The 27,918-nt window shown below is 44.0% G+C and overlaps 1 protein-coding gene across 5 annotated transcripts in view; it reads right to left on the bottom strand.

The window, feature by feature from the left end:
* klhdc10 (kelch domain containing 10) overlaps nt 1-27,918 on the bottom strand; it is a 43,870-nt gene that overhangs the window by 3,453 nt on the left and 12,499 nt on the right. For 4 of the 5 annotated variants that reach the window (XR_013578097.1, XR_013578098.1, XR_013578099.1 and 1 more), the window contains 8 exons: nt 23,396-23,617; nt 19,003-19,157; nt 14,604-14,752; nt 11,621-11,705; nt 10,722-10,788; nt 6,629-6,676; nt 4,879-5,018; nt 2,082-3,045 (listed from right to left, as the gene is read on the bottom strand). Coding sequence is in view for 1 of the 5 variants with exons in the window: in XM_078553083.1 (XP_078409209.1) it covers nt 2,836-3,045; nt 4,879-5,018; nt 6,629-6,676; nt 10,722-10,788; nt 11,621-11,705; nt 14,604-14,752; nt 19,003-19,157; nt 23,396-23,617 (1,076 nt within the window). In the remaining 4 variants the exon portion in view is untranslated. Of the gene's footprint in view, nt 1-125; nt 3,046-4,878; nt 5,019-6,628; nt 6,677-10,721; nt 10,789-11,620; nt 11,706-14,603; nt 14,753-19,002; nt 19,158-23,395; nt 23,618-27,918 lie in introns of those variants that run through there. The other variant, XM_078553083.1, reaches the window with a different exon arrangement.

The raw sequence follows: 27,918 nt of genomic DNA, 5'->3' as shown, positions 1-27,918 counted from the left end.
GAAGCTGGTCATAAACTCAAGATGAGCAACTCAACAGATCCATTCATGCTTTTATTAACAATTTTACAAAAAGGTGGGAGAAAAAAAATCTTACAATGATTTAAAAATCAAATCAGGACAATTGAAAAAATTTAAAAGGACTAACCCACTTTTACTTTGATCCCATCATTTATATAATGGGTTTCTTGAGTAAAGCCTCATCTAGTTTTGCAAACTGTCATTTTAACTCTCTAACCAGAGTTTACAATTCTGAAGATTCATTAATACAGGCCTCTGTTCAAAGATGCCAACTTCTACAAGAGCAGAACAGAAACAGATTCAAACCCCACCCACCTCATTCACCAAGAGAACACAGCAGGCTCATAGTGAACAGTCCTGACATACACATTAGGAACCAGCACTGTGCTAATCCATTCAATTTACACCATGGCAACTGATTAGTTGGTCAGATCCCTCATGCAAGCACTTGGTGATGTATTAAACATAGTTTTTATTGAAGGTTTTGGGTTGCAACAGGTGCCAACCAATTTACTAACTGCAATTTGATTTCCTGCAACAGCACAGTTGCTCAACATTGCTGCTAGTTGTTGACAGTTGGCTGATTGATACAAGTGAGAAGGTTTAACAGACAGAGCAGAAATGTTCCAACCCAAGTCCACAGATGAAGTTAGCAATTCCTAGCTAGCCATCATGGATCAGATTTACTATAAAGTCTCGATATGCAACATCCATTGTAGAATGGATGTCTCGCGATGGTAGCTGCCCTTCTATGGGTCCCCAACAGCAACTCCAGCTCACCACACCTAGAGCACTACATTAACTCACCACACTATTTCCAAACGAGACAGGGTAGACTGATTAATCATAATATCAAAGCAAAGCAAGTCACAGAGTTAAAGTTCAAATTAAAAGACAGTTACATATAAACTAACTGCCACTGACTGGGGTTGGGGGGGCAGTTGGCAGTTATCCAGAGTGTGATGGTAATGAGTTGTTGAAAGACAGGAACAGCCTGGCCGCATTGGCATTGAGCAGATTTCCAAAAAAGATAGTTGATATTTTCAATATCATGGCACAGTAGGGGTGGAGAAGAACATTGACTTAGGGAGATTGAAAGAGGGGTGACAGTACCTCTCAAAAAGAAAATGAGCTAAGGCTGGGAGCAGGAATACGAGAAAGGGGCAGAGAGGGGAGAGAGCCATGCCTGAGCAGGGCAGAGAGGGGTAGACAAGTTGACCTGAGTAAGATACATCGAAAAGAGGGAGGGGAAAAAGATGAAGAATGTGAGAATTTGTTCCCCACTTTCTTGGCTACCTTGGGCACTACTGGGTTTCTTAACTCTCAGCAATTCCTATCTCACTTGAACAAGTCCTGCTCCAGGTTCCTGCGTTCAAACTCCAGAACTACAATCAAAAACTTCTCCGAGTTCTTCCAAGAATAGCTGACCATTGGCTAAAGATCTAGTTTTAAGGAGAGTGGGGGTGTGATGTAGGGAAAGGGAGGCCCAGAAACCTCTTAAATGGTGCAGTCTGAATTTGTTTTCATTGTCATCGCAGCTGCATAAAACAGTAAAGATGCGTCAGTGAAATTCTCCCCTCAGTCAGATCATAAATCACCGAGGATAAATGATCTGATGTGGAAAGTGACTGGTTGCTGCTCATATTGGCATGTTTACAGTCTAAAATGCCACAAATCCCTTTGCCCACAACACAATTTGGAGAAAATTGTGATGCCTACAGCATGAATTAGCAATGACCCCAGACTACCCTGCTTGAAAAGCCAAGGACATGTAGTCTACTGACACTGACCCAGGCCCTATTATAATTATTGACAGGTTAGCTAGGACCTATGGGTGGGTGGCAGGGCAGGCAGTCAAGGCACCCTAAACCAAGGCAGTAAGATGAATGCAACATCTGAAATGTTTCTTTCCTTTCACAATCATAACAATTATAGCTTTATAAAAAAACTCCACACACATACACACAACAGTAAATTGAATCCAAATCAGCATGGCTGGACCACACACAATTGACAGTCAGCAAAATCAGGACAGACTCATTGCATGTGTGAAAAGTACTCACGGTGATTAAAACAGCGTTTTAAGGCAACCACTTGCTGGGGTTTTGGCTCTTGACGGGAGGAAGATTTAAATGGGGTGGAGTGAGGATGGAGAAGCAGATACTCCAACTAAAAGGGATTAAGAGGAAAAAACCCAAAAATGCTTCAAATCCAAAAGAAAAACAGAAAATACTGGACATGCACTGCAGGTCTGTCATCAATGTGAAGGGGAGAATTAAAAAAAAACAGACTGCTGTTTCAGGTGAGACAATCAGCCCTACCTAAACTTGCAATTCATGGAAGAAATTGGCTTTAGGGAGGAAAATATTTTTTTAAAAAAAAATATCGCATTTAAATTGAGGTGAAAAAGAAACTGACAAATGTTGAGGCTTGCAGGTGTTGGGAGATAATGATGGCACAGAGTCTGGAAACGGCCCCTTTCAGAGGCTGACTGACCTACATCTCGGAACCAGGGCTATCCCAGAGTCAGGGACAAGCCTGCTCAGGGCAAGAGTTTAAAAACAACATTGTAAAGTGGGCTCCACTTGACTTATGAGGAGGGGCTGCAATGGTGGGGGTGAGGTGAGGGGGGTTAGTCCATGTCACTTGATGTAACCAAGTGACAGGATGTCTTTAAAAAAATGTAGCTGAGACACCTAACACTTATGGCAGATAAGGCTTTGAGGAGTATTCTTCCCAGCAGCTTCCTCCAACACTGCCCATCACCCATATTGCAGAATCCATGTCTCTCTCTCTCTACCTCCTTCCCTCTGGCAGTCACTTCAGCCTCTCCACAAGTCCTTGCGTGAGTCCAAGATTGAGCAGCTGAGTGGTGGAGAATTGTGTTAGGCGTGGGAGACTCTTCAGCAGTCTCTCCCAACAAAGTTCAAACAGGCTGGGTACCACCAGCCAGATTTTGTAGAGTGAATCAGTCCGTTTGTTCTCGTGGATGTTGACCACACCACCATGTACATACATGCAGCCAGCCTGAAAAACACATACACAACTTGAACGATTAGCAAGGGCCCTCAGCTTGTACAGAACTGCCACCATAAGAAATGTCATGAAGTGCCAACACTAGCATTTCATTGAAGTTGTCGGCACAGGAAATTGTCATACAGTACCCATTTGAATATCAGAAAGAGAAATCCCACCAGCACAACCCTCTAAGATCCCCAAGATTGGGTCTTCTTAGGAGAGAGCTTTATGCCCTATGCAACGCTACAGCTTTTTTTCAAATTCATTTACAGGATGTGGGCGTCGCCGGCTAGGCCAGCATTCATTGCCCACCCCCAAGTGCCCTCGAGAGGGTGGTGGTGAGCTATCTTCTTGAACCGCTGCAGTCCCTGTGGTGTAGGTACAGCCACAGTACTGTTAGAGAGGGAGCTCCAGGAGTTTGACCAGCAAGGAACAGCAATATAGTTCCAAGTCAGGATGGTGAATCGCTTGGAGGGGAACTTCCAAGTGGTGGTGTTTCCATGCATCAGCTGCCCTGGTTCTTTTAGATGGTAGCGGTCATGGTTTGGAAGGTGCTGCCTATGGAGCCTTGGTGAGTTTCTGCAGTACATCTTGTAGATGGTGCACAATGTTGCTGCTGTGCATCAGTGGTGGAGAAAGTTAATGTTTGTGGTGTGGTGTCAATCAAGTGGATTTTGTCCTGGATGGTGTCAAACTTCTTGTGTTGTGGGAGCTACACTCCTCCAGGTGAGTGGACAGTATTCCATCACGCTCCTGGCTTGTGCCTTGTAGATGGTGGGCAGGCTTTGGGGAGTCAGGAGGTGAGTTACTCGCCACAGGATTCCTAGCCTCTGACCTGCTCTTGTAATCACAGTATTTATATGGTTAGCCCAGTTCAGTTTCTGGTCAATGGTAAACCCCAGGATGTTGATAGCAGGGGACTCAGCAATGGTAATGCCATTAAATGTCATGGGGAGATGGTCAGATTCTCACTTGTTGGAGATGGTCATTGCCTGACACTTGTACGGCATGAGCATTACCAAGATTATTAACCTCCAACAACTACAACCATCTTCCTTTGTGCCAGGTATGGCTCCGACCAATCATGTTTGAACCAAGGCTACAATGAGGTCAGAAGCTGAGTGACCCTGGACTGCCTGAACAGCATATGGAGTAGACCAGTGGAGACAGAAATTCTGGAATCATTGGATAGGCTAAATGATGCTATTTGGGGAGGAGAGTGAGACATCATCAGCTGCTACAGGAGGGTGATCTGTGGCATCCCCTGGCCATGGCACATTGCAGGGATCTGCTATGGGGCTGTTGTAATTTACAACTCTTTTTGAAGTGACCTAGATGTAGGTGCTGGGGGAATGGTTGCTGACATTTATTAGAATATCAGGATTGCGCAGAAGGAACTTCTGCAAGTGAATCTAAATGTGCTAGGGGAATAGGCCAAACTTTGGTAGATGACCTATAAAACTTAGGAAATTGCATTGGACAGGATTGATACCAAGTGCATTTACACACTACAGACAAACGCCAAATGAAAATCTGGTCAGAGAAAGGAATCTTTCCATTAGTGTTTGCAGCTCTTTACAGGTTCATGATCACTGCTGAGCAGCAAAGTAAACAGGTTGCATAAAGAGAACAATTAACAAAGCATGCCGCCTTTCCTTTGTACAAAACCCAGGTTAGGACTAATGAAACTCAACTTGGGTGGCAGTAAGTTAAAGGGGAAAAAAAATCACCGATTTTCATTGAGCGTCAGCAACTCCCTCTGATAGGGAGAGGGGTTGGACAAAGACTTAGGTTTAGGAGGGACAGAGACTGGAATAGGAAACATTACTCTGAGCTACTCACCGGGGTTACAGCTGCACAGTGGAAGTAAGCTGGCTCTGGCATTTCTGCAGGCAATTTAGTCCATTGGAAAGTCTGTAAATTGAGCTTCCAGAGGTCCCCAAGTATTACCTCACCATTATATCCACCACACACATACACATCTGTAAAAAGATTCAGGAATCAGTGCAGTTTTCAGCAGATGCACAACAGCATATATTTATATAGTGCTTTTAATGCAATGAAAACAACCCAAGGCACTTCATAGGAGTTTATAAAACAAAGTATGATATCAAGTCACAGGAGGAAATATTAGGACACGTGACCAAAATCTTGGTCAAAGAGGTAGGTTTAAGGAGTGTCTTAAAGGAAGAAAGTGAGTAAGCGATGCACAGGTGTAGGAAGTGTATTTCAGAGCTTGGGGGCTAGGCAAGTGAAAGCGCAGACACCAATGGCAGTGATTAAAATCAGTGATGCAATTTAGTTCATTGGAAAGTCTGTAAATTGAACATCCAGAGATCCAGAAATAGAGAAACGCAGATATCAGAGGGTTGTGGGATTGCAGGCAAATAGAGATAGAGTGCAGTAAGGCCACGGAGAGATTTGAAAACAAGGATGAGAATTTTATAATCAAGATGTTGCTTGATCAGGAGTTGATGTAGGTCAGTGAGCAGTGGAGTGATAGGGGAATGAGACTTGGTGACAGTTAAGCCACAGATAGCAACGTTTTGGATGATCAAGTTTAGGGAGAGCAGAATGTGGGAGACCAGCCAGGATTGCGTTGGAATAGTTGAGTCTAGAGGTAACAAAGATACAAATGAGGGTTCCAGCAGCTGATGAGTTGAGATGAGGGTGAGGTCGGGCAGTGTTAGAGGTAGAAACAGGCAGTCTTAGTGATGGCATAAAATGAGAGATCATAAGCTCATCAAGGTCAAACATGACACCAAAGCTGCGAACAAACTGGCTTAATCTCAGACTGTTGCCATGGTGGGGGTTTGGAGTCAGTAGCTAGGGAACGGAATTTGGGGTGGGGACTGAAAACAATGGCTTCAGTCTTCCCAACATTTAACTGGAGAAAATTTCTGCTTATCTAGTACTGGATGACAGCTAATTTCCGCACAGCAAGCTCCCATGAACAGGAATGTGATAATAACCAGATACAGTAACCAATTTTAATGACATTTACTGAGGGATAAATCTTGGCCAGAACACCTGGAAAAACTCCACTGCTTGTCTTCAACTAGTGCTGTGGGATCTTTTACACCTACCCAAGGGGGCAGACAGGGGTCATGGTTCAACATCTCATTTGAAAGATAGCACTTCAGACAGTGCAGCAATCCCTCAATACTCAAACCTAGATTTATATGTTCAAGTCACCGGAGTGGCACTTAAACCTGTGACTTTCTGCCTCAGAGATGAGAGTGCTACCCGAAGTCACGAAACAGAAAGAAAGAAAGAAAAAAAAAAATGGGAGTTTTCATTCAAAGAAACAAAAGTTTTAGGTGACTAGCTTATAAGAAATTTTCAGGCAGTGCAGTGAAAAACTGAATGGTGATGAAACTGCCCAAAGGAGGTTTATTTACTTTTTAATTCTCAAACTTCAGGATGAGAGAAAACACCTGAACATCAGGGTTTCCCCTGTATGGGAGAAACACATCTTCTAAACTTAAAGAAATACAATAAAGGGCACAATGATGGGTACAAGATTTAGAATCAAGCTATTTACAGTTCTCTGGTGTCAAGCTAAACATTCTTGCCAACAGCTCCCACTTACCATGCCCTATTTGTACACAGCTATGACATCTTCTGGCTGCAGGAAAACCTAGGAGAAAACAAACCCCGGTTAAGAACATAGCCACGGAATGATCAGGTGGAGATAGCTTGGAAGATGGGGTGAGAAATCTGAGCTCATAAATGAAAAAATGCATATAGTTTTTAACCACACTATAAAGCTAATCTTCAGGGAAAATTTGCACAATTAAAGGGCATGTCACATCCTTCCACCTCTTCCATCTGAAACTTCATCTTTACAATCTCCTGGAACGTTTTATCCCCTCCTGTAGCCTTTGGGCCTCTAATGACTTTTTGAACATTAATGCCTCTCCCCCAAACCCATCACTGGCTTCAAAGCAGCTGCGTCAGCCTTAATACTTTCTGGTCTTCCCCTCCCACTCCTTTAGAGATTCACTACTGGATCTAGTAATGCAGAATGACCAGAACAGATAAGAGAAGTAAAAGTAGGGAACATCTAGGCAATAGTGACCATAATACACCTCAAGATAATAATCAAGAGCATAAATATGACAAAGACCAGGTTAATAGATGGGAGAAAAGTGGATGTTATGGTGCTGAAATTAGAATTTGGGAAAATAAAATGGACAATATTAGAAATAATGATGTAGCACTGCAATGGAAAACTTTTTTTTTAAAAAAAAGTGTTCAGAATCCAGGAAAAACATTCTGCTGGCAAAAAAAAGCCTAAAAACTAAATGGGACACATGGAAGATGACAACAAATAGAGGAAAAAAAATGAGGGTAAAGAAAAAAGTATATGCTAAGTACATAGACAGCACGAGATAGCATGACAAGGGAGATTATGAAAGGATTAACAGAGAAGTCAAAAAACAATTAGGAAGGCAAAAACGAGCTATGAAATTAAATTATCAAGAAACAAAATAAAATTGTAAAATATTCCACATACACATGAGCGAGAAAGTCAGGATGGAAATATAGCCATTAGGGATGCACAGGATAAAATCACAGGCAGCAATGGCAAAATAGAAGAAATACTAAATAATTACTTTGTTATGGTATTTATCAGGGAGACGGTTTGGGTAGACATGGTGCATTTAAAATAGAGAAATATTAAATAAAGTAATCAAGGATAAAACCAACATCTGTGTGTGTGTGCGCACACGTGCATGCATGTGCGTAGCAACACACATTAAAGTTATTTTTAAAAAACCAAGCAGTAGGGTTTATTCTTACCAAAGAAAGAACTGAAAAGTAGATAAGTCATGCTAAATTTGCATTGAATCGTAGCTAGATCACACTGGAAGTACTGTGTACAGTTCTGGTCACCATATTATAAAAAAGGATATAGAGGGACTGGATAGGATGTAAAAAGATTTATGATACCAGAAATGCAAAGTTACACCCATCAGCAAAGGATAAATGTGATGGAGGACTCTGTGCTCTACAGGTTGTTCCCTGGACGCATACCAAGACATTCATCATCTGTGGCTGCAGGACCATCAATTCAGTGAAAGAACTCTTTGGTCTGCCCAAAACTTGTTGGCCTTCCAGTGCAAAGAGTTGCCCACAATGGAATGTGCCAGTCTGCAACACTAAAGTCCAGGACTATGTGCTGAGGTTTGCACTAAAGCCTGGAGCAGCTGCCACAAAGGCACAATGGAGAAAGGTCCTCCAGGACCACCAACGGGCTGGAAACTGTGGAAAAACTCATCAGGTTATATGTTTGACATGGAATGAACATTGTAAATATTGACTAATTGCAGTGAGTAACATACAGTATTGGATGAAACTGAAGGGTTTTGCACAATGTAATGTTAACTTTGAACAGTCTGTCACTTATATAAATTTTATGAGCCAAGTGCTGGTAAATGGGATTAGGTAGGTAGGTGTTTCTCACGTGTCGGTGCAGACTTGATGGGCCGAAAGGCCTCTTCTGCACTGTGATTCTGTGATGAGTAAGGTTTTTTTTTCTCTTAAAGGCAGCTGAGGGATGTCCTAATAGAGGCCTTTGAAATTATGCAAGTTTTTGATAGAGCAGTGTTTTCACTTGTGGGGAAGATCAAAACTACTAATCTTCAATATAAGATGAATTCAATATAAGAGAATTCAGAAGAAACTTCTTTACTCTGTGATGGAAATGTAGAACTCTATCATGTGGAGCGTTTGAGGTGAATGGCATTTAAGGGGGAGGTTGGATAAGGACGAGGGAAAGGGAATAGTGAGTTATGTTGATAAAGTGAGATGCAGAAGGATGAGAGGTGGCTCAAGTGGAGCGTATACACTGGCACGGACTGATTGTTTCTGTGCTGTATATTCTATGTAATTCTGCATAAACCTCTCAAAACCAATCTTTCCAACCAAGCCTCTGGTCACCCCTCAATCCCTCCTTCCCTTGCTGGCTCAGCATTTGTTTTCCATTTTTGTAGCAATCTGGGATGGTTTTTTGATGGCTTATTTAAAAACAAGTGGCTGTTGTATTCCTGGAGGAGGAGAAAATAGTTTAATCACTTTAAAAGACTAATTTCCAAAAGAAACTTCTGTACAAGGGCAAGCAAAGGTAGGGTGTAGCGATGGGTCACAGTGGTGGTGGTTAAGGCAGCTGATTTTAATCCAGTGTTTTTAAATAATTCCCTGTAAAAGATCGGACTTTAATGATATATATGGCTCAGATCCTGGGAGGCTGTGGCATAGTGGTATCCCAGCCTAATACCAACCCTGGGTAATGCTCTGAGGGTCTGGGTTCGAATCCCACCATGGCAGATGGTGAAATTTGAATTCAATTAAAACAATCTGGAATTAAAAGTCTGATGACGACTGCGAAACCATTGCCGATTGTCGTAAAAACCCATCTGATTCATGAGTGACCTTTAGGGAAGGAAATCTGCCATCCTTGCCTGGCCCACATGTGACTACAGACCCACGGCAATGTGGTTGACTCTTAAATGTCCTCTGAACAAGGGAAATCAGGGTTGGACAATAAATGCTGGCATAGCCAGCGATGCCCACATCCCATGAGCAAATAGAAGGCTAGTGGAATAGGTGGGCATGTAGCAGATGAAATTTGAGAGAGAATTCCAAAGCAATACATTTTGTTAAAAAATTGAGAGGAGGCAAATAAAGGATACAGTTCTGAAAAGGGGCAGGAACAGACAAACCTGGAGTATGTGTGCATCATTGAAGATGGCAGCTTAGGTTGAGAAAGCGGTTATAAAGACACACAGGATCCTGAGCTTTATAAATAGAGGAACAAAGTTTAAAAGCAAGGAAGTTAGGACCCTTCATAAAAATTCTGGTCTAGGCTCAGCAGCAGTATCATGTCTGATATTGGGCATCACATTTTAGGAAGGATGTGAAGGCTTTAGAGAGGGTGCAGGAAAGATTTAGGGAATGGTTCCTAGCATGGTGACCCTCAGTCATGTGGAGAGTCTGGAGAAGTTGTTCTCCTTGGAGCAGAGAAGGTTGTGAAGAGATTTGATAGAGGTATTCAAAATCACAAGGGTAGATAGAGATATCACAGACAGATTAGATAGAGAGAAACTGTTCACCTTAGCAGAAAGGTCAGGAATGAGAAGACACATTTAAAGTATTTTGCAAAAAAAACTGAAGTCGGCTTGAAATAAATCTGTTTCAAAACAGTGAGTGGTTACGTGCTGGATTCCACTGCCTGAAAAAGGTGGTGGAGGCAGATTCAATCGTGACTTTCAAAAGTGAATTGGAAAGCACCCAAAAGCAGGAAATTTGCTCTCGCCAGGCTCAATGAGAATGGGCCAAATGCCTTTCTTCCATGCTGTAAGCATTCAGTGCCTCCTTAGGTTCAGCAGTCTGAAAGCTCACAAACATTTGGGTGAGGTGTCTGAGGGTGCCCAGTATCTGTTAGAACTGCACTCCAATCAAGATGGGGGATGATGGGGCAGTGGAGAGTGGAGCTGGGAGAGGGGGGGTGCAGAAACATCAGATAGATGAGGACAGAGATAGAAGGATGAAAAAGATCATAGAAAAAAAAGGGGGCAAGAGGTAAAAAAAAAAAATCCCTTCAAAATGCCAAAATGCAGAGGGTTCAACAGTCCTTTGCTTCGGATACATTTAGCAGAAGTAATATATTCCAGACTTGCCTGTTCTCTCCTGTGGTTTTGTTTGCATCTCCTCCCATGTATTAGTCTCCAGGTTATATGCATGTATCTGAAAATGAAATGAGTCTTGGATTGAAATCTTTGAGGATGGGAAAGAAACATTAGGATTAAATTTATATTTCAGCATTTCTCCCTATAACTTCTCTGCATTCCACCTACCACAGATTAAGATTATAGAACAATGCATTGTGAAATAGTCTAGATGCAGATACTAGATTTTTGAACCTAAGTGAAAACCATTCAACCCATTGAGTTGCTCCTTACAATTCCCCAGCCTAGCATTTAACTGCAATTTGAACTCCCCAAATATTCAGAGTTACTTACCTGGTTAAAAAAAATGGGTGGAACTAATTGAAAAAACTGTTTTAAAAACAGACTTTTTACTATTTAAGTTATCCTATAGACTTACATTCTAGTTTTAATACTTGACATGACTCTGTTCGCTGCTGCATATGATCTTCCAATGTTCAATCTACTCCCTTCGTGTTGCTCATTCTCCCAATTTTTAATATTTTAACATTTGTTGGTGTTAAATTTTATTTACATAACTGTTCTAAAACTTTAATTTTAAACTCTATATCCACAATGCTGTACAGATAGGAAGCAACATTGGTCCAATTGATGGCCTCAGCAGTATTTCATTCTGCATTTCCCCTTCCTTGATGCTCCTGGAATATTCCACTCATCCCCTTCTCCCAGCCTAATACCGACCCATGGGTATTCCATTCTGCATCATTACCCCTCTCGTTCAGCCTGACATTGATCGAGTTGATACCAACTCTCCAAGAGCAGTTTTTATTTCGTCTACCAGGTCTTTACAACTCAACATTGTATAAATCTGTAACAACTTCCTGTCAGTTCCAGGATCGAGTGATCCCTACCTTATCCAGCGGATACGTTGTCCACGATGTTCCCCCTCCTAATATGTATATCCTTTGTCCGTCATGTGCAATTTCATGTCGGTACCTGGAAACACAAGTAGCCCCAAACATTCTTACTTAGCCGTGCTTCAATCCCTGCACCACTTCCACCAGGCACCACCCTTGGAGCTGTGTAGCACAGTCTAGAAGGTCCATTACTGTGGTCTGTAAATGGAAGAACCCAAATGCAGGATCCAATGCTACCCTAGCTGCTCTTCCTGTCTCAACCCAGCCCACAGTTCTCCATTTCCCACTGGCTCCCCATATGCAGCAACTTGACTTCAGAATGGCAGCCAAGGGCCTCAGCACACTCTCATCTTAAATGTTCTCCTCCTGCCTTATGTCTCCACATACACCAAATACTCCTTCAACACAGAGCTTCTCTTTTTCTACTACTCCCTTTGCTTCAGCACTAGCGACCCTTCATTCAGCCCCTCGATTTCTGCCCATTCCCCTCCAAACCCTCTTTTTGCCTTAAGTTTCCTCAACAAACTTGCTCTACTTTTCCTGTCTCCAAAATGGTTTGTTCTCAAGACTCAAAACACATAATCCAGATTGACACTCCCAGTGTCATAATGGAGTGCTGTACTATCAGGGGTGCTGTCTTTTGAATGAGATGTTAAAGTTTCTCCATGCAACTGAAGCCTGTCATCGCTGGTACCATTCTAGTAAATCACTTTGGCATCCTCTCCAAGGCCTTGACGTCCTTTCTAACGTGTGGTACCCAGAAAAGGACGCACTCCTCCAGCTTAACTTTCCACTTCATATCTCTACACTAAACTTTATCCAACAGGTGTCTGTCAATTTCACTAGTCTGTCACTATCCCCCTCATGGTTTAGTACAAGCCCAAGTTTTGAGTCTTCTGCAAACTTTTAAATTATGCCCTGTATACTCAATTCCAGGTCATTGACATACAAAGCACTTTGAGTTGTTCTCCTGTGAGCAAGCACGGAAAAGTGAGTTGTTACTCAGCCACTTGTCAACAAAGAAAGGAAAACCACTGGCTGCATCCATGATGTGTACAGATCCCATTGGAAATGTAGCATGGCTAGGGGAAACTGGCCTCAGCTTCTCTGGATTAGGGAGGGAAATACAGATAGAAGAGAGCTCTTCAGATAAAGTGATATTAGAGTTGAAAGAGGTAGAGCACTGGTTCCTGAAATGCTGGGTGCCTGTGAGTTAAATCCTACCACCTGGCTTAATACAGCCAGTTAGGGGCCTGACACACCATAACACTGCTCAGAGTCAGTCAGGAGCCTGACATAGAAGTACACTGCTCAGTCTCTCAGAGATCCATCACTACAATGGCTACAGTGGTGTTGGAATGAAAAGCATAAATTTTACTGGCTGGACCAAGGGTGCCAACACTGCTTAAAAATGGTGTTTATAAAGCCACGCTTCACATAAAAAAATGACCATTTATTGGGCTAAAATCACTGGAGTTTTAAAAAAACGAACAATAGCATTTCAGTGACTTAAAAGCTTCTAAGGAGGCTGAAATTTGTCTAACGGCGCCCTACAAATTCCAAAACTATTAAACGGAGTTAGGCTGTCAAGAAGAACCCATCAGAGACAATCGCCTTAGAGGAATATGAATGGGCCAGGAGATGGGCCATTCACCTTACATCCAGACCGCACCTGTGTATTCAGCTGGGTGTGGAATAAGCCATTAGATGTAATCACTTTGGACCCTTGCCGAGAAGGGAAATCTTCCAGCCATAATCTAATCATGTCTAAACCATGGACCTGGAATCAACTTTCTATGAGCATGTTTGGGTAACTGGTCAGCTGGCGAGAGGGGATCATATGATGAGCCAACTAAACCTCTGCTTCAGAAACTGTTTTTCTCCAGGCCTGTCAGAACAGAAGAGAAGAAACACAGGAAGAAGAAAACCCTGAGTGGGAACTCTCTCTCTCCATCCATCATGCAAGCTCAAGCCTTGCTTATTTGCCCAGCTATAAGCCACAGGCAGTGTCTAAAAACCAGCCCAGCAGCTACAGACTCCAGGAAAACAAATAGAAATTGTTAGTCAACATCTTTAAATCGTCCCATATTGTTCTGGAATTCAGAAGGATCCTTGAGCTAAGTCTGAAACCATATAAGGCTTCAATCTAACAAATCCATGGACAACAAATGCTGGCCTAGCCATCAACACTCACATCCTGTAAATGAATTTTTAAAAAATTGATTATTTTTCAGACTTTTAAATTACTTTACCTATTTTCCCACTTTGTAATGTGTGCGCAAAAACTCTTGAATGCATACGAGGGAGAGAGAGAGAGTTGGAGCTTTTTATATGGGTCGGGTATCAAGTACAATAAATACAATAAATACTATTCTCTGTTCTTTTCAGAATAAAAAGGAAAGAAAAACTCAAGTCTTTTACAGTCACAGCACTCACACAGTTTAAACACTCATTGAATTGGCAAGTGTATTCTTTTAAAAACAAACCTGCTGCGATCAAATGAGGAGTGGGAAAAGAGGAAAACCATTCTATCCCTCCTCACCTGACCGTAACAAATATTAAAATAAAAATTGACATAATATATTCCGTTTAAAAGGAAGCAAGACTCTGGACTCTGACTCCTGTTTGAGATTTGAACAATTGGCTTAGATTCAAACATTGGCATGGGTGGTGGGGGAAGTGAGGAGTGTGGTGGGGTGGGGGGGGGAGAAGGGTGAAAAAACACAATGACATACGTTCACAATGGAGTATCCCTCTAGCATCTCATTGGAATTCCTGCTCTGTGTTGTTTAGTCTCTTGGTGGATACTCTTGTTAACGTACTGCCCAAGCCAAATCTCCCCTTTTTAATAAAAAATACTAACAAAATCATGTTAAAAATCCATTACACTTGAGATGCAAAAAGCAGTCAAGCACAACAAGATCAGAAGCTATAGATGCCGTTTGATAGAGAGCTCCCTTGATCAGCTGTGGCTCACCTTTCTTCGGGTAAATCACTAGGAGGGTTATTTGGTTTTAGCTGTATCCATTCCCGAGCTGTAAGGTCTAATCGGTGCAAATCTGTGTTGTAAACATAACCAGTCGTCCCACCAAATATATACAGGTAGCCATTTATGATCACCATCGCCTGGAACAGTTAAAAGCAAAGATACACAGATGAAGGACTAAGACAGATGGTGGGGATGGTTTGTCCAAACTGCAGCTTATGTACCACATGTGGCCCTGAGCCCTATGCAGTCCGAGGTTGCGTTTCTATTTTGAATTTCCTGTTTCTTCTATTCAAATTGTGTAGGAGTCGAGGTTTAGAAAGGATTTTTTAATGCAGTGGTGCCTCTGCTGGTGGCTAAATCCTAAATCAGAACACCAGGTGTTAGCGCCTGCAGCTTAATTCAAATGCTGCTAAACTTTAGATGTGGACCATCCGTGGCACCACAATATGTATTAGAGGCAACAGGCAGAGGCAACAGGCAGAGGCAACAGGCAGAGGCAACAGGCAGAGGCAACAGGCAGAGGCAACAGGCAGAGGCAACAGGCAGAGGCAACAGGCAGAGGCAACAGGCAGAGGCAACAGGCAGAGGCAACAGGCAGAGGCAACAGGCAGAGGCAACAGGCAGAGGCAACAGGCAGAGGCAACAGGCAGAGGCAACAGGCAGAGGCAACAGGCAGAGGCAACAGGCAGAGGCAACAGGCAGAGGCAACAGGCAGAGGCAACAGGCAGAGGCAACAGGCAGAGGCAACAGGCAGAGGCAACAGGCAGAGGCAACAGGCAGAGGCAACAGGCAGAGGCAACAGGCAGAGGCAACAGGCAGAGGCAACAGGCAGAGGCAACAGGCAGAGGCAACAGGCAGAGGCAACAGGCAGAGGCAACAGGCAGAGGCAACAGGCAGAGGCAACAGGCAGAGGCAACAGGCAGAGGCAACAGGCAGAGGCAACAGGCAGAGGCAACAGGCAGAGGCAACAGGCAGAGGCAACAGGCAGAGGCAACAGGCAGAGGCAACAGGCAGAGGCAACAGGCAGAGGCAACAGGCAGAGGCAACAGGCAGAGGCAACAGGCAGAGGCAACAGGCAGAGGCAACAGGCAGAGGCAACAGGCAGAGGCAACAGGCAGAGGCAACAGGCAGAGGCAACAGGCAGAGGCAACAGGCAGAGGCAACAGGCAGAGGCAACAGGCAGAGGCAACAGGCAGAGGCAACAGGCAGAGGCAACAGGCAGAGGCAACAGGCAGAGGCAACAGGCAGAGGCAACAGGCAGAGGCAACAGGCAGAGGCAACAGGCAGAGGCAACAGGCAGAGGCAACAGGCAGAGGCAACAGGCAGAGGCAACAGGCAGAGGCAACAGGCAGAGGCAACAGGCAGAGGCAACAGGCAGAGGCAACAGGCAGAGGCAACAGGCAGAGGCAACAGGCAGAGGCAACAGGCAGAGGCAACAGGCAGAGGCAACAGGCAGAGGCAACAGGCAGAGGCAACAGGCAGAGGCAACAGGCAGAGGCAACAGGCAGAGGCAACAGGCAGAGGCAACAGGCAGAGGCAACAGGCAGAGGCAACAGGCAGAGGCAACAGGCAGAGGCAACAGGCAGAGGCAACAGGCAGAGGCAACAGGCAGAGGCAACAGGCAGAGGCAACAGGCAGAGGCAACAGGCAGAGGCAACAGGCAGAGGCAACAGGCAGAGGCAACAGGCAGAGGCAACAGGCAGAGGCAACAGGCAGAGGCAACAGGCAGAGGCAACAGGCAGAGGCAACAGGCAGAGGCAACAGGCAGAGGCAACAGGCAGAGGCAACAGGCAGAGGCAACAGGCAGAGGCAACAGGCAGAGGCAACAGGCAGAGGCAACAGGCAGAGGCAACAGGCAGAGGCAACAGGCAGAGGCAACAGGCAGAGGCAACAGGCAGAGGCAACAGGCAGAGGCAACAGGCAGAGGCAACAGGCAGAGGCAACAGGCAGAGGCAACAGGCAGAGGCAACAGGCAGAGGCAACAGGCAGAGGCAACAGGCAGAGGCAACAGGCAGAGGCAACAGGCAGAGGCAACAGGCAGAGGCAACAGGCAGAGGCAACAGGCAGAGGCAACAGGCAGAGGCAACAGGCAGAGGCAACAGGCAGAGGCAACAGGCAGAGGCAACAGGCAGAGGCAACAGGCAGAGGCAACAGGCAGAGGCAACAGGCAGAGGCAACAGGCAGAGGCAACAGGCAGAGGCAACAGGCAGAGGCAACAGGCAGAGGCAACAGGCAGAGGCAACAGGCAGAGGCAACAGGCAGAGGCAACAGGCAGAGGCAACAGGCAGAGGCAACAGGCAGAGGCAACAGGCAGAGGCAACAGGCAGAGGCAACAGGCAGAGGCAACAGGCAGAGGCAACAGGCAGAGGCAACAGGCAGAGGCAACAGGCAGAGGCAACAGGCAGAGGCAACAGGCAGAGGCAACAGGCAGAGGCAACAGGCAGAGGCAACAGGCAGAGGCAACAGGCAGAGGCAACAGGCAGAGGCAACAGGCAGAGGCAACAGGCAGAGGCAACAGGCAGAGGCAACAGGCAGAGGCAACAGGCAGAGGCAACAGGCAGAGGCAACAGGCAGAGGCAACAGGCAGAGGCAACAGGCAGAGGCAACAGGCAGAGGCAACAGGCAGAGGCAACAGGCAGAGGCAACAGGCAGAGGCAACAGGCAGAGGCAACAGGCAGGCTGGGAGTCCCTAGACACTATATGGTGCATAGGTCAGGTTGATCTATTGGGTTATCTGTGTTTCTAGGGCACAGCATGGTCATGAATTGAGCATTTTTCTGGATCTGTTGACCAAATAGCATTTCACTTCTTTTCAGTTTCACCAATGTACATTGTGCTCCAGTGTATGGCTTCCCATCAGCAGTTAGGATATAGAGGGTCGCACCACAGTGCCAAACAATAAAGACTGAAAGCCACTTGGCAAGTAGTGACAAATTTTTCCTTCGTTATTGAACAAAGTTACCTCCTCCCAACCAACTTCTACAGTGATGAAATCTTTACCTGGTCAAAATATTACGTACAAACTGCCTATATTTTATGCACTGCTGTATGATAATAGGCAGAGGTACGTGATTAGATACAAGTTGTTCGCCCAGTGTTACACATGGAATTAAAGATAATGCGTGGTGTTCAGGTGATGCAGGGTTGATGGGTGGGTGAATAATTAGGCTGGACACAGATTCAAGATCCATTTGAAAGTCATTCATTCTGTCTTTATTTTCAGATTTCCATTACAAAATCCAAATATCTGTTCAGAATGAAGGCATCTATGTAAACGGGTCATGGAGTAATTGTCCCTCCTCACCAGCAGCAGTGCTGTAGCAAAGCCGTCTGGAAGCGTGCATAGATGCAAGTTTTTTGATCTATTATATGGATATCAAAACTGCCAAATTTTTTTTTATAAAAGGTTTTGACCCCTCCTTGAAGTGCAGCTACACCAGCAGTATCCACTCTCTGGTATCCCGCCTCAGGGCCTTGGACAGGAATGTTAGCAGGCGGTGAGAAAAGCTTTGTAGTCGATGCCTGAACTTGTCCTCTTACTATGACCACAAACGTGCACAACACGGGCTGCATGTTAGCAATCAGCTACAGGAATCCTGGTTCGCCCCCACCCTTGCCAGTCTTTCCAACTCGGAGGAATTAAGACAGATTGCAGCTTCTTCCCTATCACTATAATGTGGCATCCAACTGGAAATTGGGGGGCTGATGGAACATTGAAGTGAAGGGGTCAGTGGAGGGTGCAACCATCTTTGAGGTTATTTATTTGCCCAATCTAACTGGAGCTGAGCTAGTTGCACAGCAAGAATTGACTCACTTGTACAATAAAAGTGCTTTGGTAATATAGCAAATCAAGAACAGAAGAGTGAAGTGACCTATTCAGATCAGAGTTTTGCTGAGAGCAACACAAGTTGTTGTAACATAGCAAAGCAAGAACAGATTATGCTTCCAACTGCCTCAGCATTTTCAGGATATATTTCATGGTGCCAAATTACCAGCCACACTTAAACTGAGAGTGAGCAATACAAATGTTTAGAATTGAAGAACAAAATAAATATTCAAAATTGATAGAGTAAGTTTAAAGAAAAAAGTTATATTTCCTAATAAAAATGAAACGAGTATTTAAGATGCATAGATAAATATAAGTTAATTGAAATTAAATTGGCCTTCAACAATTGAGGTCAGGGAGGGGAGGGGTGGCAGGCAGGAAATCAGGCAACATTGATAGCACAAAGGGGAATAGGGAAAACCTCAAAGTTTGGCTTTTCCATGTGGTGTCACCAGCCAGTAAGGTGGGATGGGATGGAGGATGTGAAGGGGAGGAACAAGAATGAATGTTGCTGTATGCGGTGTCACCCCCTCATTCATTCAGGGACACAGAATTACTGACCTGCCCGTATATGCGGTTGGGTTTCTTCCCTCGACAGTTGAGTAGTGCCCATCGCTTGTAATTAACGTTGCACACATGGACATCATTCCCACTGCTCTCGCCAAAGGGGACGCCAGTGCCTCCAAACACCAACAAGTTATTACCATGTAAAACAACTGAAAGGAAAGGAGAATTTTGTTTGATCAGCACTGCAAATGATCAAATTGCAACATTGAAGCCACAAATAAAACTGAACACAACTTTACAGTACAAAGGATTCTATTAATCGGCAACAGCAAGAGATGTTACAAGTGCAGACAGTTGCTAGCACAACCAACACCCGAATCTTGACAATCACAAAGGGCAATGATCTGCTAGAGGGAGGAGACTTGCAGTCAGTGTTCTGCTCTAGTTTCATAACCAGTAATACATGTAGTGTCTCAGCCTCTTGTACAGGTACTAGCTTTTAAACTTTTCGCTCAATACACTTGAAGCAAACAGTGTTAGTCCACATACTGCTCTGACAATTTCCCTTGTTTTTGTATCTCACCCTTTCCTTTATTCTTGGCAGTTTATTCGTCAGCTAGGTTTACCTCCCGTAACATTGTTTAAACAATGACATCTTGTTGCAAGAGGATTACGAGGAATAAAGAGTAGGGCCCACTAGGGACCAAAGTGACAATCTGTGTGAGGAGCCAGAAGACATACATGAGGTTTTAAATGAGTACTTTGCATCTGTATTCACTACAGGGAAGGACGATGTAGATATAGAAATCAGGGAGGGGGACTGTGATATATTTGAACAAATTACCATTGAGAGGGAGTGGTTATACTGGACTTAAAAGTAGATAAATACCCAGGCCCAGATGAGATGTATCCCAGGCAAGGGAGGAGATTGCAGGGGCCCTGACATTAATTTTCAAATCCTCTCTGGCCACAGAAAAGATGCCAGAAGACTGGAGGACAGCTAATGTGGTGCCATTAGTCAAGAAGGGTGGCAGGGATAAACCAGGGAACTATAGGCCAGTGAGCCTAACATCAGAGGTAGGGAAACTTTTGGAAAAAATTCTGAGGGGCAGAATTAATCTCCACTTGGAGAGACAAGGATTAATCAAGGATAGTCAGCATGGCTTTGTCAGAGGGAGATCATGTCTAACAAATTTGATTGAATTTTGAGTTGTGTAGGTGAGGGTAATACAGTTGATGTAGTCTACATGGACTTCAGTAAGGCTTTTGACAAGGTCTCACATGGCAGACTGCTCAAGAAGGTAAGAGCCCTTGGGATCCAGGGAAATTTGGCAAACTGGATCCAAAATTGGCTTAGTGGCAGGAGGCAGAGGGTGATGGTCAAAGGTTGTTTTCGCGACTGGAAGCTTGTGTCCAGTGGCATACCACAGGGTTCGGTGCTGGGTCCCTTGTTGTTTGTAGTGTACGTTAATGATCTAGACATGAATGTAGGAGGTACGATCAGTAAGTTCGCGGATGACACAAAAATTGGTGGTGTGGTAAATAGCGAGGAGCAAAACCTTAGACTACAGGACAATATAGACGAGCTGGTCATAAGGCAGAACAGTGGCAAATGGAATTTAGTCCTGAGAAGTGTGAGGTGATGCATTTTGGGAGGACTAAAAAGACAAGGGAGTACATGATGAATGGTAAGACCCTAGGAAGTACAGAGGATCAGAGGGACCTTTTGGTGTGCATGTCCATAGATCCTTGAAGGCAGCAGGACAGGTAGATAAAGTAGTTAAGAAAGCTTATGGGATACTTTCCTTTATTAGTCAATACAAGAATACAAGAGCAGGGAGGTTATGATGCTGCTGTATAAAATGTTAGTTGGGTCACATCTGGAGTACTGTGTGCAGTTCTGGTCACCACACTATAGGAAGGATGTGACTGCACTAGAGAGGGTGCAAAGGAGATTCACCAGGATGTTGCCTGGGCTGGAGCTTTTCAGCTATGAAGAGACACTAGATTGGCTGGGGATGCTTTCCTCAGAGCAGACAAGGCTGAGGGTGACCTGATTGAGGTGTACAAAATTATGAGGGGCATAAATAGGAAGAAATTTTTCCCCTTAGTGGAAGGGTCAATAACCAGGGAGCATAGATTTAAGTAAGGGGCAGGAGGTTTAGAGGGGATTTGAGGAAAATATTTTTCACCCAGAGGGTGGAGGGGATCTGGAACTCACTGCCTGAAAGGGTGGTAAAGGTACAGACCCTCACAACATTTAAGGAGTATTTAGATGAACACTTGAAATGCCATAGCATACAAGGCTACAGGCCAAGTGCTGGAAAATGGGATTAGAGTAGATAGGGGCTGGATGACTGGTGCAGACACAATGGGCTGAAGGGCCTCTTTCCAAGCTACAAAACTCTATGACTATCTCACTACAACTGCTTTAGTTCCTCCAAGCCACTCACCATCCGGACTTGGAAATACATCGCCAATCCTCCACTGTCGCTGGGTCAAGATCCAGGAACGCCCTCCCTAACAGCACTGTTGGTGTACTTACACTGCATGGACTGCAGAGGTTCAAGGAGGCAGCTCACCACCACCTTTAAGGACAATTAGGGATGGGCAATAAATGCTGACCAAGCCAGCAATGCCCACATCCCATAAATGAATAAAAGAAACCAGCTCTATATAATTTTCAGTCCCCCCCACCACCTGATTCTCTTCTGCCTTCAGTTTCTTCTCTGCCTTCAGTTTCTTCTGCACTCTTGCATACTTCTCTCATTAGTTCTGTATGTGTCACCTTTTCGTTCCCTTGCACCCATTAGGCACTATTGAGCGCCTTTGGCGTAAAGTAGGTTCAATTAGCTCCAAACTATGGTAGGAAGACCAAAATGTGGGGAGGAAATACCTTAAGGGTCGGCTCTACTTAAACTGGCCATGCAATGCAAGGTAGGAAATCAAAGGCTGAAATTAAAACGGGAAAAAAGACAGTCTACAGCCTTCAGGACACAGGCCTTCCTTAGGGTCATGTAGGGGTCTACAGCACAGAAAAAGGCCCTTCGGTCCATCGAGTCTGCACTGGTCCAGCAAGTACCTAACTATTCTAATCCCATTTTCCAGCACTAGGCCCATAGCCTTGTATGCCATGGCATCGCAAGTGCACATCCAAATATTTCTTAAAATGTTATGAGGGTTTCTGCCTCTACCATCCTTTCAGGCAGTGAGTTCCAGATTCCCACCACCCTCTGGGTGAAAATATTCTTCCTCGCATCCCCTCTAAACCTCCTGCCCCTTACTTTAAATCTATGCCCCCTGGTTATTGATCCCTCCACCAAGGGGAAAAGTTCCTTCCTGTCTACCCTATCTATGCCCCTCATAATTTTATACACCTCAATCATGTTCCCCCTCAATTTCCTCTGCCTCCAAGGAAAATAACCCCAGTCTATCCAATCTCCTCATAACAAACTCTTCAGCCCAGGCAACATCCGAGTAAATCTCCTCTGCACTCTTTCTAGTGCAATCACATCCTTCCTATAATGCGGATTCTAGAACTGCACACAATACTCTAGCTGTGGCCTAACTAGTGTTTTATACAGTTCCAGCATAACCTCCCTGTTCTCATATTCTATGCCTTAGCTAATAAAGACAAGTATCCCATATGTCTTCTTAACCACCTTATCTACCTGTCCTGCTACCTTAAGGGACCGGTGGACATGTACACCAAGGTCTCTCTGATCCTCAGCACTTCCCAGGGTCCTACCATTCATCGTATATTCCCGTGCCTTGTTTGTCCTGCCCAAGTGCATCACCTCACACTTATCCGGATTAAATTCCATTTGCCGCTGATCAGCCCATCTGACCAGCCCATCTACATCCTCCTGTAATCTAAGGCTATCCTCCTCACTATTTACCACTCCACCAATTTTCGTGTCATCCGCGAACTTACTGATCAACCCTCCTACATTCAAGTCTAAATTGTTTGTATATACTCAAAGGGCCAATGTTTGGGGGCACTGGAGGGTGGGGAGCAAGTCTGTTTAAGTCACATGGTTCCCACATTCCAGATGTGTGAAACTGATGGGAAACATCAATGCACTGTGGTATCAATGCACTGTGGGTGCAGGAGAGCACGTGGAAGCGAGAGAGTGGCACACTTAAGTGAATATCCTTTAATGTTGTACCAACATGTTTCTTGAGTAAAACTATTACTTCTTCATCTTCAATTATTACCAGTGTCACGATAACAGGCCTGTATTGTAGACCCGGATGTGATAAAACCCAACACACACCCTTTTCAACAAATGCCAAATTACAAAACAGCTCTGGTAGATACAGCCCAAAAGTTTCACACCTCTGATCATCATGCTTCATAAAAATCCAGAGTGACAACACTAATGAATAAAATTTTTTTTTGGTGCTATTGGAAAAGGGTGTGAGAAGTGGCTCAAGCTGTTTGTACCTGACATGGATGCCAGCTCCCTGGGCATGAACCCTTCCGTACCCACTTGCTGCCAGGTGCCAGAGGCAAAATGATATCGCCAGAGTTCACGGAACAGTGGATAGTCTTCATTACCCGGTCCTCCCGACTCCTCAAAGTCAGGGTTGTAGCCGCCAAACACATAAAGGCTTGAATTATCTGCAACACAGCGGTGCCCACTTCGAGCAGGTGGGGATATGTGACCTGGGAAAGCAAGTGGAAGAAATAAAATTCAGCCATTTTGGCACCCTATCAACTAACAGGATTACTAATTTTACAATACAATAGGAATGATAGCTTCATAAAAGGAGAAACTTGCATTTATATAATCTGAGGACATCCCAAAGCACGTTACAGTTAATGAAGTACTTTTGAAGTGTAGTGATTGTTATAATGGAGGAAACGTGGCAGTCAATTTGCACAAAGAGAGGTGTCACAATCAGCAATGTGATAATGGCCATAGTCTGTTTAGTAATGTTGGTTGAGGGATACATGTTGGCCAGGATAACAGAAAAATCCCCTGCTCTTCAAATAGTGCCATGGGATCTATTACATTGACCCGAGAGGGCAGTTGGAGTCTCAATTTAACATTCTCATCTGAAAGATGGCCCAGGTTATGCTCAAGTGTCTGGAGTGGGACTTCAAACCAGGGCCACCCGCCTCAGAAGCGAGACTATCAATTCAGCCACAGCAATTCACCTTTAAATGTCCCTGTAAGGCACATTAATTGCATCTTGCAACCTTAAAGGGACACATTAAAATCACATACAGCTGCAAGTCAGATACAAATTTATATTAGACAGATAGAAATTTGAGCACAGATCTACTGTCACACTTTACAAAAAATAAAGCAAGCCAATCACTTCTACTTAAACTCCCAAACCAAATAAAATTACTTTGTAGTGGGGTCCAGGTACTTCTATTTTTTAAAAAAGTAGTCAATCTGATCTCCAAGCGACCCAAGGATCTACGTCAAGACAATTAGTCTCTAAATAACCCATGAATTGATGGGACATGGTAAATCCCATGCAGCAGCATGTTAGCTGCAGGTTAATGCATTGTGCATTATACTGTCCTTCTGCACCCTCCTACTTATTGTGTACAGTGTCAGGGAGGTCTGCTGGTACCTCAGGTAAATAGACCTGATCCACCTTAAGCAGAAGGCAATGTTCAGGGCAAGTGATCAACATCACTCACAATCAGGTTTGTTTTTTGTCGTCTCCAGGGCTTTTGAAACTAAAATGAAGAAACTGGTGGGATTTTTTTTTAAACAAAGGATTGTGGTGCCAATCACTTCCCCTGACCACAGTGAAGCAAGTCCACATAGTTCAGCACTAAGATTTTCAAAGAAATATGGGATTAGGGATTTGTATTCAATGAGTAAAAAGTAAGGGAATTTAACCTTTAGGAAACCTTAAATATTTTAACTGGATTCAACTTTACTAAACATGAACTAAATAATTAAAAGCACATACAGTCTATTTTCTAGAGGCACAGCATTGAAAAGTAGAGATGTTTATGGTAACTTGTATCAAACCCTGATAACACCAAACAAAGAGCACGATCTGTAGCCCCAGTCACCATATTATAAAAAAGCTAGAGGCACTGGAGAGGGTACAAAAATATTTCTAAGAATGAGGACATGGGCATGATAAACAGGCTAGGTCTTTTTTCTTTTGAAAAGAAAAGGTTGAGGGGTGACATGATAAAGATCTTTAAAATCATGAATGTTTCAGACAGTGTCAGAGAGGGGGATTTCACTTGTGGGGAAGAGCAAAACTAGAGGCCATCTACATAGGGCAGTCACGAAGAAATCAAATAGGGAAATTGAAGAAACTGCTTTACCCAGATAGTGGTGAGAATGTGAAGCTTGTTCCCACAGGGAGTAGTTGAGGCAAATAGCATTTAACAGAAAATCTAGACAAATATATGATGGAGAAAGGAATAGAGGGTTATATTGATAGAGTTAGATGAGGAAGGATGGGAGGAGTCGAATGAACTGGCAACGAAGTGGTTTTTTTGTGACATCGACCCGTTTCACATGTTTGTAACGAGTAACTCTTTCGAGTTATCAACAGATCGCATGTAACTCTTTCGAGTACATTCACAGTTCTTGGTTTCCGGGAGTGGGACATGAACCCACAACCTTCTGATTCAAAGGCGAGGGTTGTAATGAGTAGTCAGATATCAGAAGTCAAAAGCGAAAACCCTAACAGAAACTGACAGCTACGAGTGACACTGGTGGACTGATGGTAACTTTCACCTTTATATTTGAATAACAACCAGAGTTGGCTCATGTAATTAGAGCAGCTCACTATAAATTTCATTCAAAGTGGAGATCCAAATAGTGCGCTCTGCACAAGCATGTGTACACACAGACCTCCTACAAATACAAGTAAAACCCTGAGGACGCTTCACAAACATGAGCAGTTTCCTACCTTGGAACCTGTTGCAACTACAGGTACACCCCTGGGATCCCCTGCTCTAAACATTCAAAACACCCTGCCAATGACTCAAACAGGATAATAATGTCATTGCAGCCTTAAAGCAATCTCAATAAATGCCAGTAGTCAGAAAATTTGAAGAGTGACAGAAAAGCATCTAATGATCACAGAGCAAGTAACTTGTTTTGAAGGGCTCTGCTTATCCAGTATGGAGGACAGTAAGTGCGCCCACCGCTTTGGAAAGTATCACACCTCAGTTCCAGTTAGCTGTTTTGTTCTATTATCAGCTGCCATAAATGAAGTTAGGAAAAGCTGCAAGGTAAGCCATGAAATGTGGGCATAGTATGCAACATAGGTTTTAAAACTGAACTCCAACAGGGTGTACAAAGGACACAGCGAGAAGTTGACCAATACAAGGAACACTTTGACTTTGGTGCAGGGACATAAAGTCCGAAACTAACAGGTCTGCTCTCTCCATAGATGCTTCCTGACAAGGTGAACATTTTCTATTTTTGTTCAGAATTTCCTGCATTTGCAGTATTTTGTTCTTTTATCAGGAAAATCAGTTATTCTGAGCTGGAACATTGCTGGGTACACCGCGGTTAGCCTCAGCATTCTGGGTTGGGTGTCAGGGGAGGGGGAAGATAGGTAATTTAGAATGGTTAGAATCATAGATTCTAACTCACAATGAGGCCATTTGGCCCATCATGTCTATGCTGGCTCTCTGCAAGAGCAATTCACCTAGTCCCACTCCCCCTGCCTTTTCCTTATAGCCCTGTAAATCTTTTCTCCTCAGATAATCATCCAATCCTCTTTTAAAAGCCTTGATTGAATCTGCCTCACCACACTCGCAGACAGTGCATTCCTTGTTGCATAAAAAGTTTTTCTTCACGTCACCTCTGGTTCTTCTGAAAATCACCTTTAATCGGTGTCTCTGGTTCTTGATCCTTCCACCAATGGGAAAAGTTTCGCCCCATCTAACCTGTCCAGACCCCGAATGATTTTGAATACCTTCATCAAATCTCCTCTCAACCGTTTCTTCTCCAAGCAGACAGCCCCAGCTTTTCCACTCTACCTATGCAACTGATATTCCTCATCCCTAGAACAATTCTCGTGAATCTTTTCTGCACCATCTCAAATGCCTTTACATCCTTTATAAAGCAGGATGCCCAGAACTGGACACAATATTCCAGTTGAGGCCAAATAACTGTTTTATACAGATTCATCATAACTTCCTTGCTTTTGTACTCCATGCCCCTATTCCCAAATCCAGGATCCCTAATGCTTCATTAGCCTCTTTCAATTTGTCACCTTCAAGGGATTTGTGCACATTTATCCCCAGGTCCCTCACTCCTGCACCCCCTTTAAAATTGTACCTACCCTTTATTTTATATTGCCTTTTCTCTTCCATCATCTTCCCTCAAGGTTTGTTCTCTCCCTTCTGCCCTGAAGCTATGAACTCTGGGATAGAGTACAGTTCCTTAGGGATACTCTCACTTTGTCCAACTGGCCACTTCCCATGTGAACTTAGACTGCAAGGGTTGGCAGGGAGTTGACTGTGGGTATCACAGCAGATCATGCCCTCACCCAATATCTAAACATGCACATTCACAATAGGGAAAGGTTGGATGGAACCCTAACCCCTCAATCCAGGAGTTCAATAGTTGATTTAATGTTCTTGATGCTACCCTGACTGAGAACAGCAATGACCAGAAACTGTAAATTGGGCTCTTGGTCTGTATGATTCAGCTGATAAAAGCACCTCAATCATTTAGGAACCTCTTACCATCAGAAAGTTAAGATGTTCATTTGATCTGGTACATATAGTAAATGCTGGGCTTCCCATTTGATATCCACATAGGTCCATGCACCAAATAGTTTCACTGCAGAGGCTCTGCTCTTTAACCATATTCCCTCTACCCCAAATCAAGGGTTTGACAAGTTCGCCCAGGCAAATTGTTCAGGTTATCAAAGAGTTCAAACATTCAAATCACTAGACAACACATTTAAAAAAAATCGAGGAAGCAAGAAGTGAGAAGTCAGGTAGATTTATACCACACA

Source organism: Cetorhinus maximus, chromosome 12 (assembly GCF_964194155.1).
Source record: "Cetorhinus maximus chromosome 12, sCetMax3.hap1.1, whole genome shotgun sequence".
Taxonomy (NCBI): Eukaryota; Metazoa; Chordata; class Chondrichthyes; order Lamniformes; family Cetorhinidae; genus Cetorhinus; species Cetorhinus maximus.
Note: the sequence above shows the minus strand (reverse complement) of the source record. Positions and strands in the feature narration are given on the sequence as shown.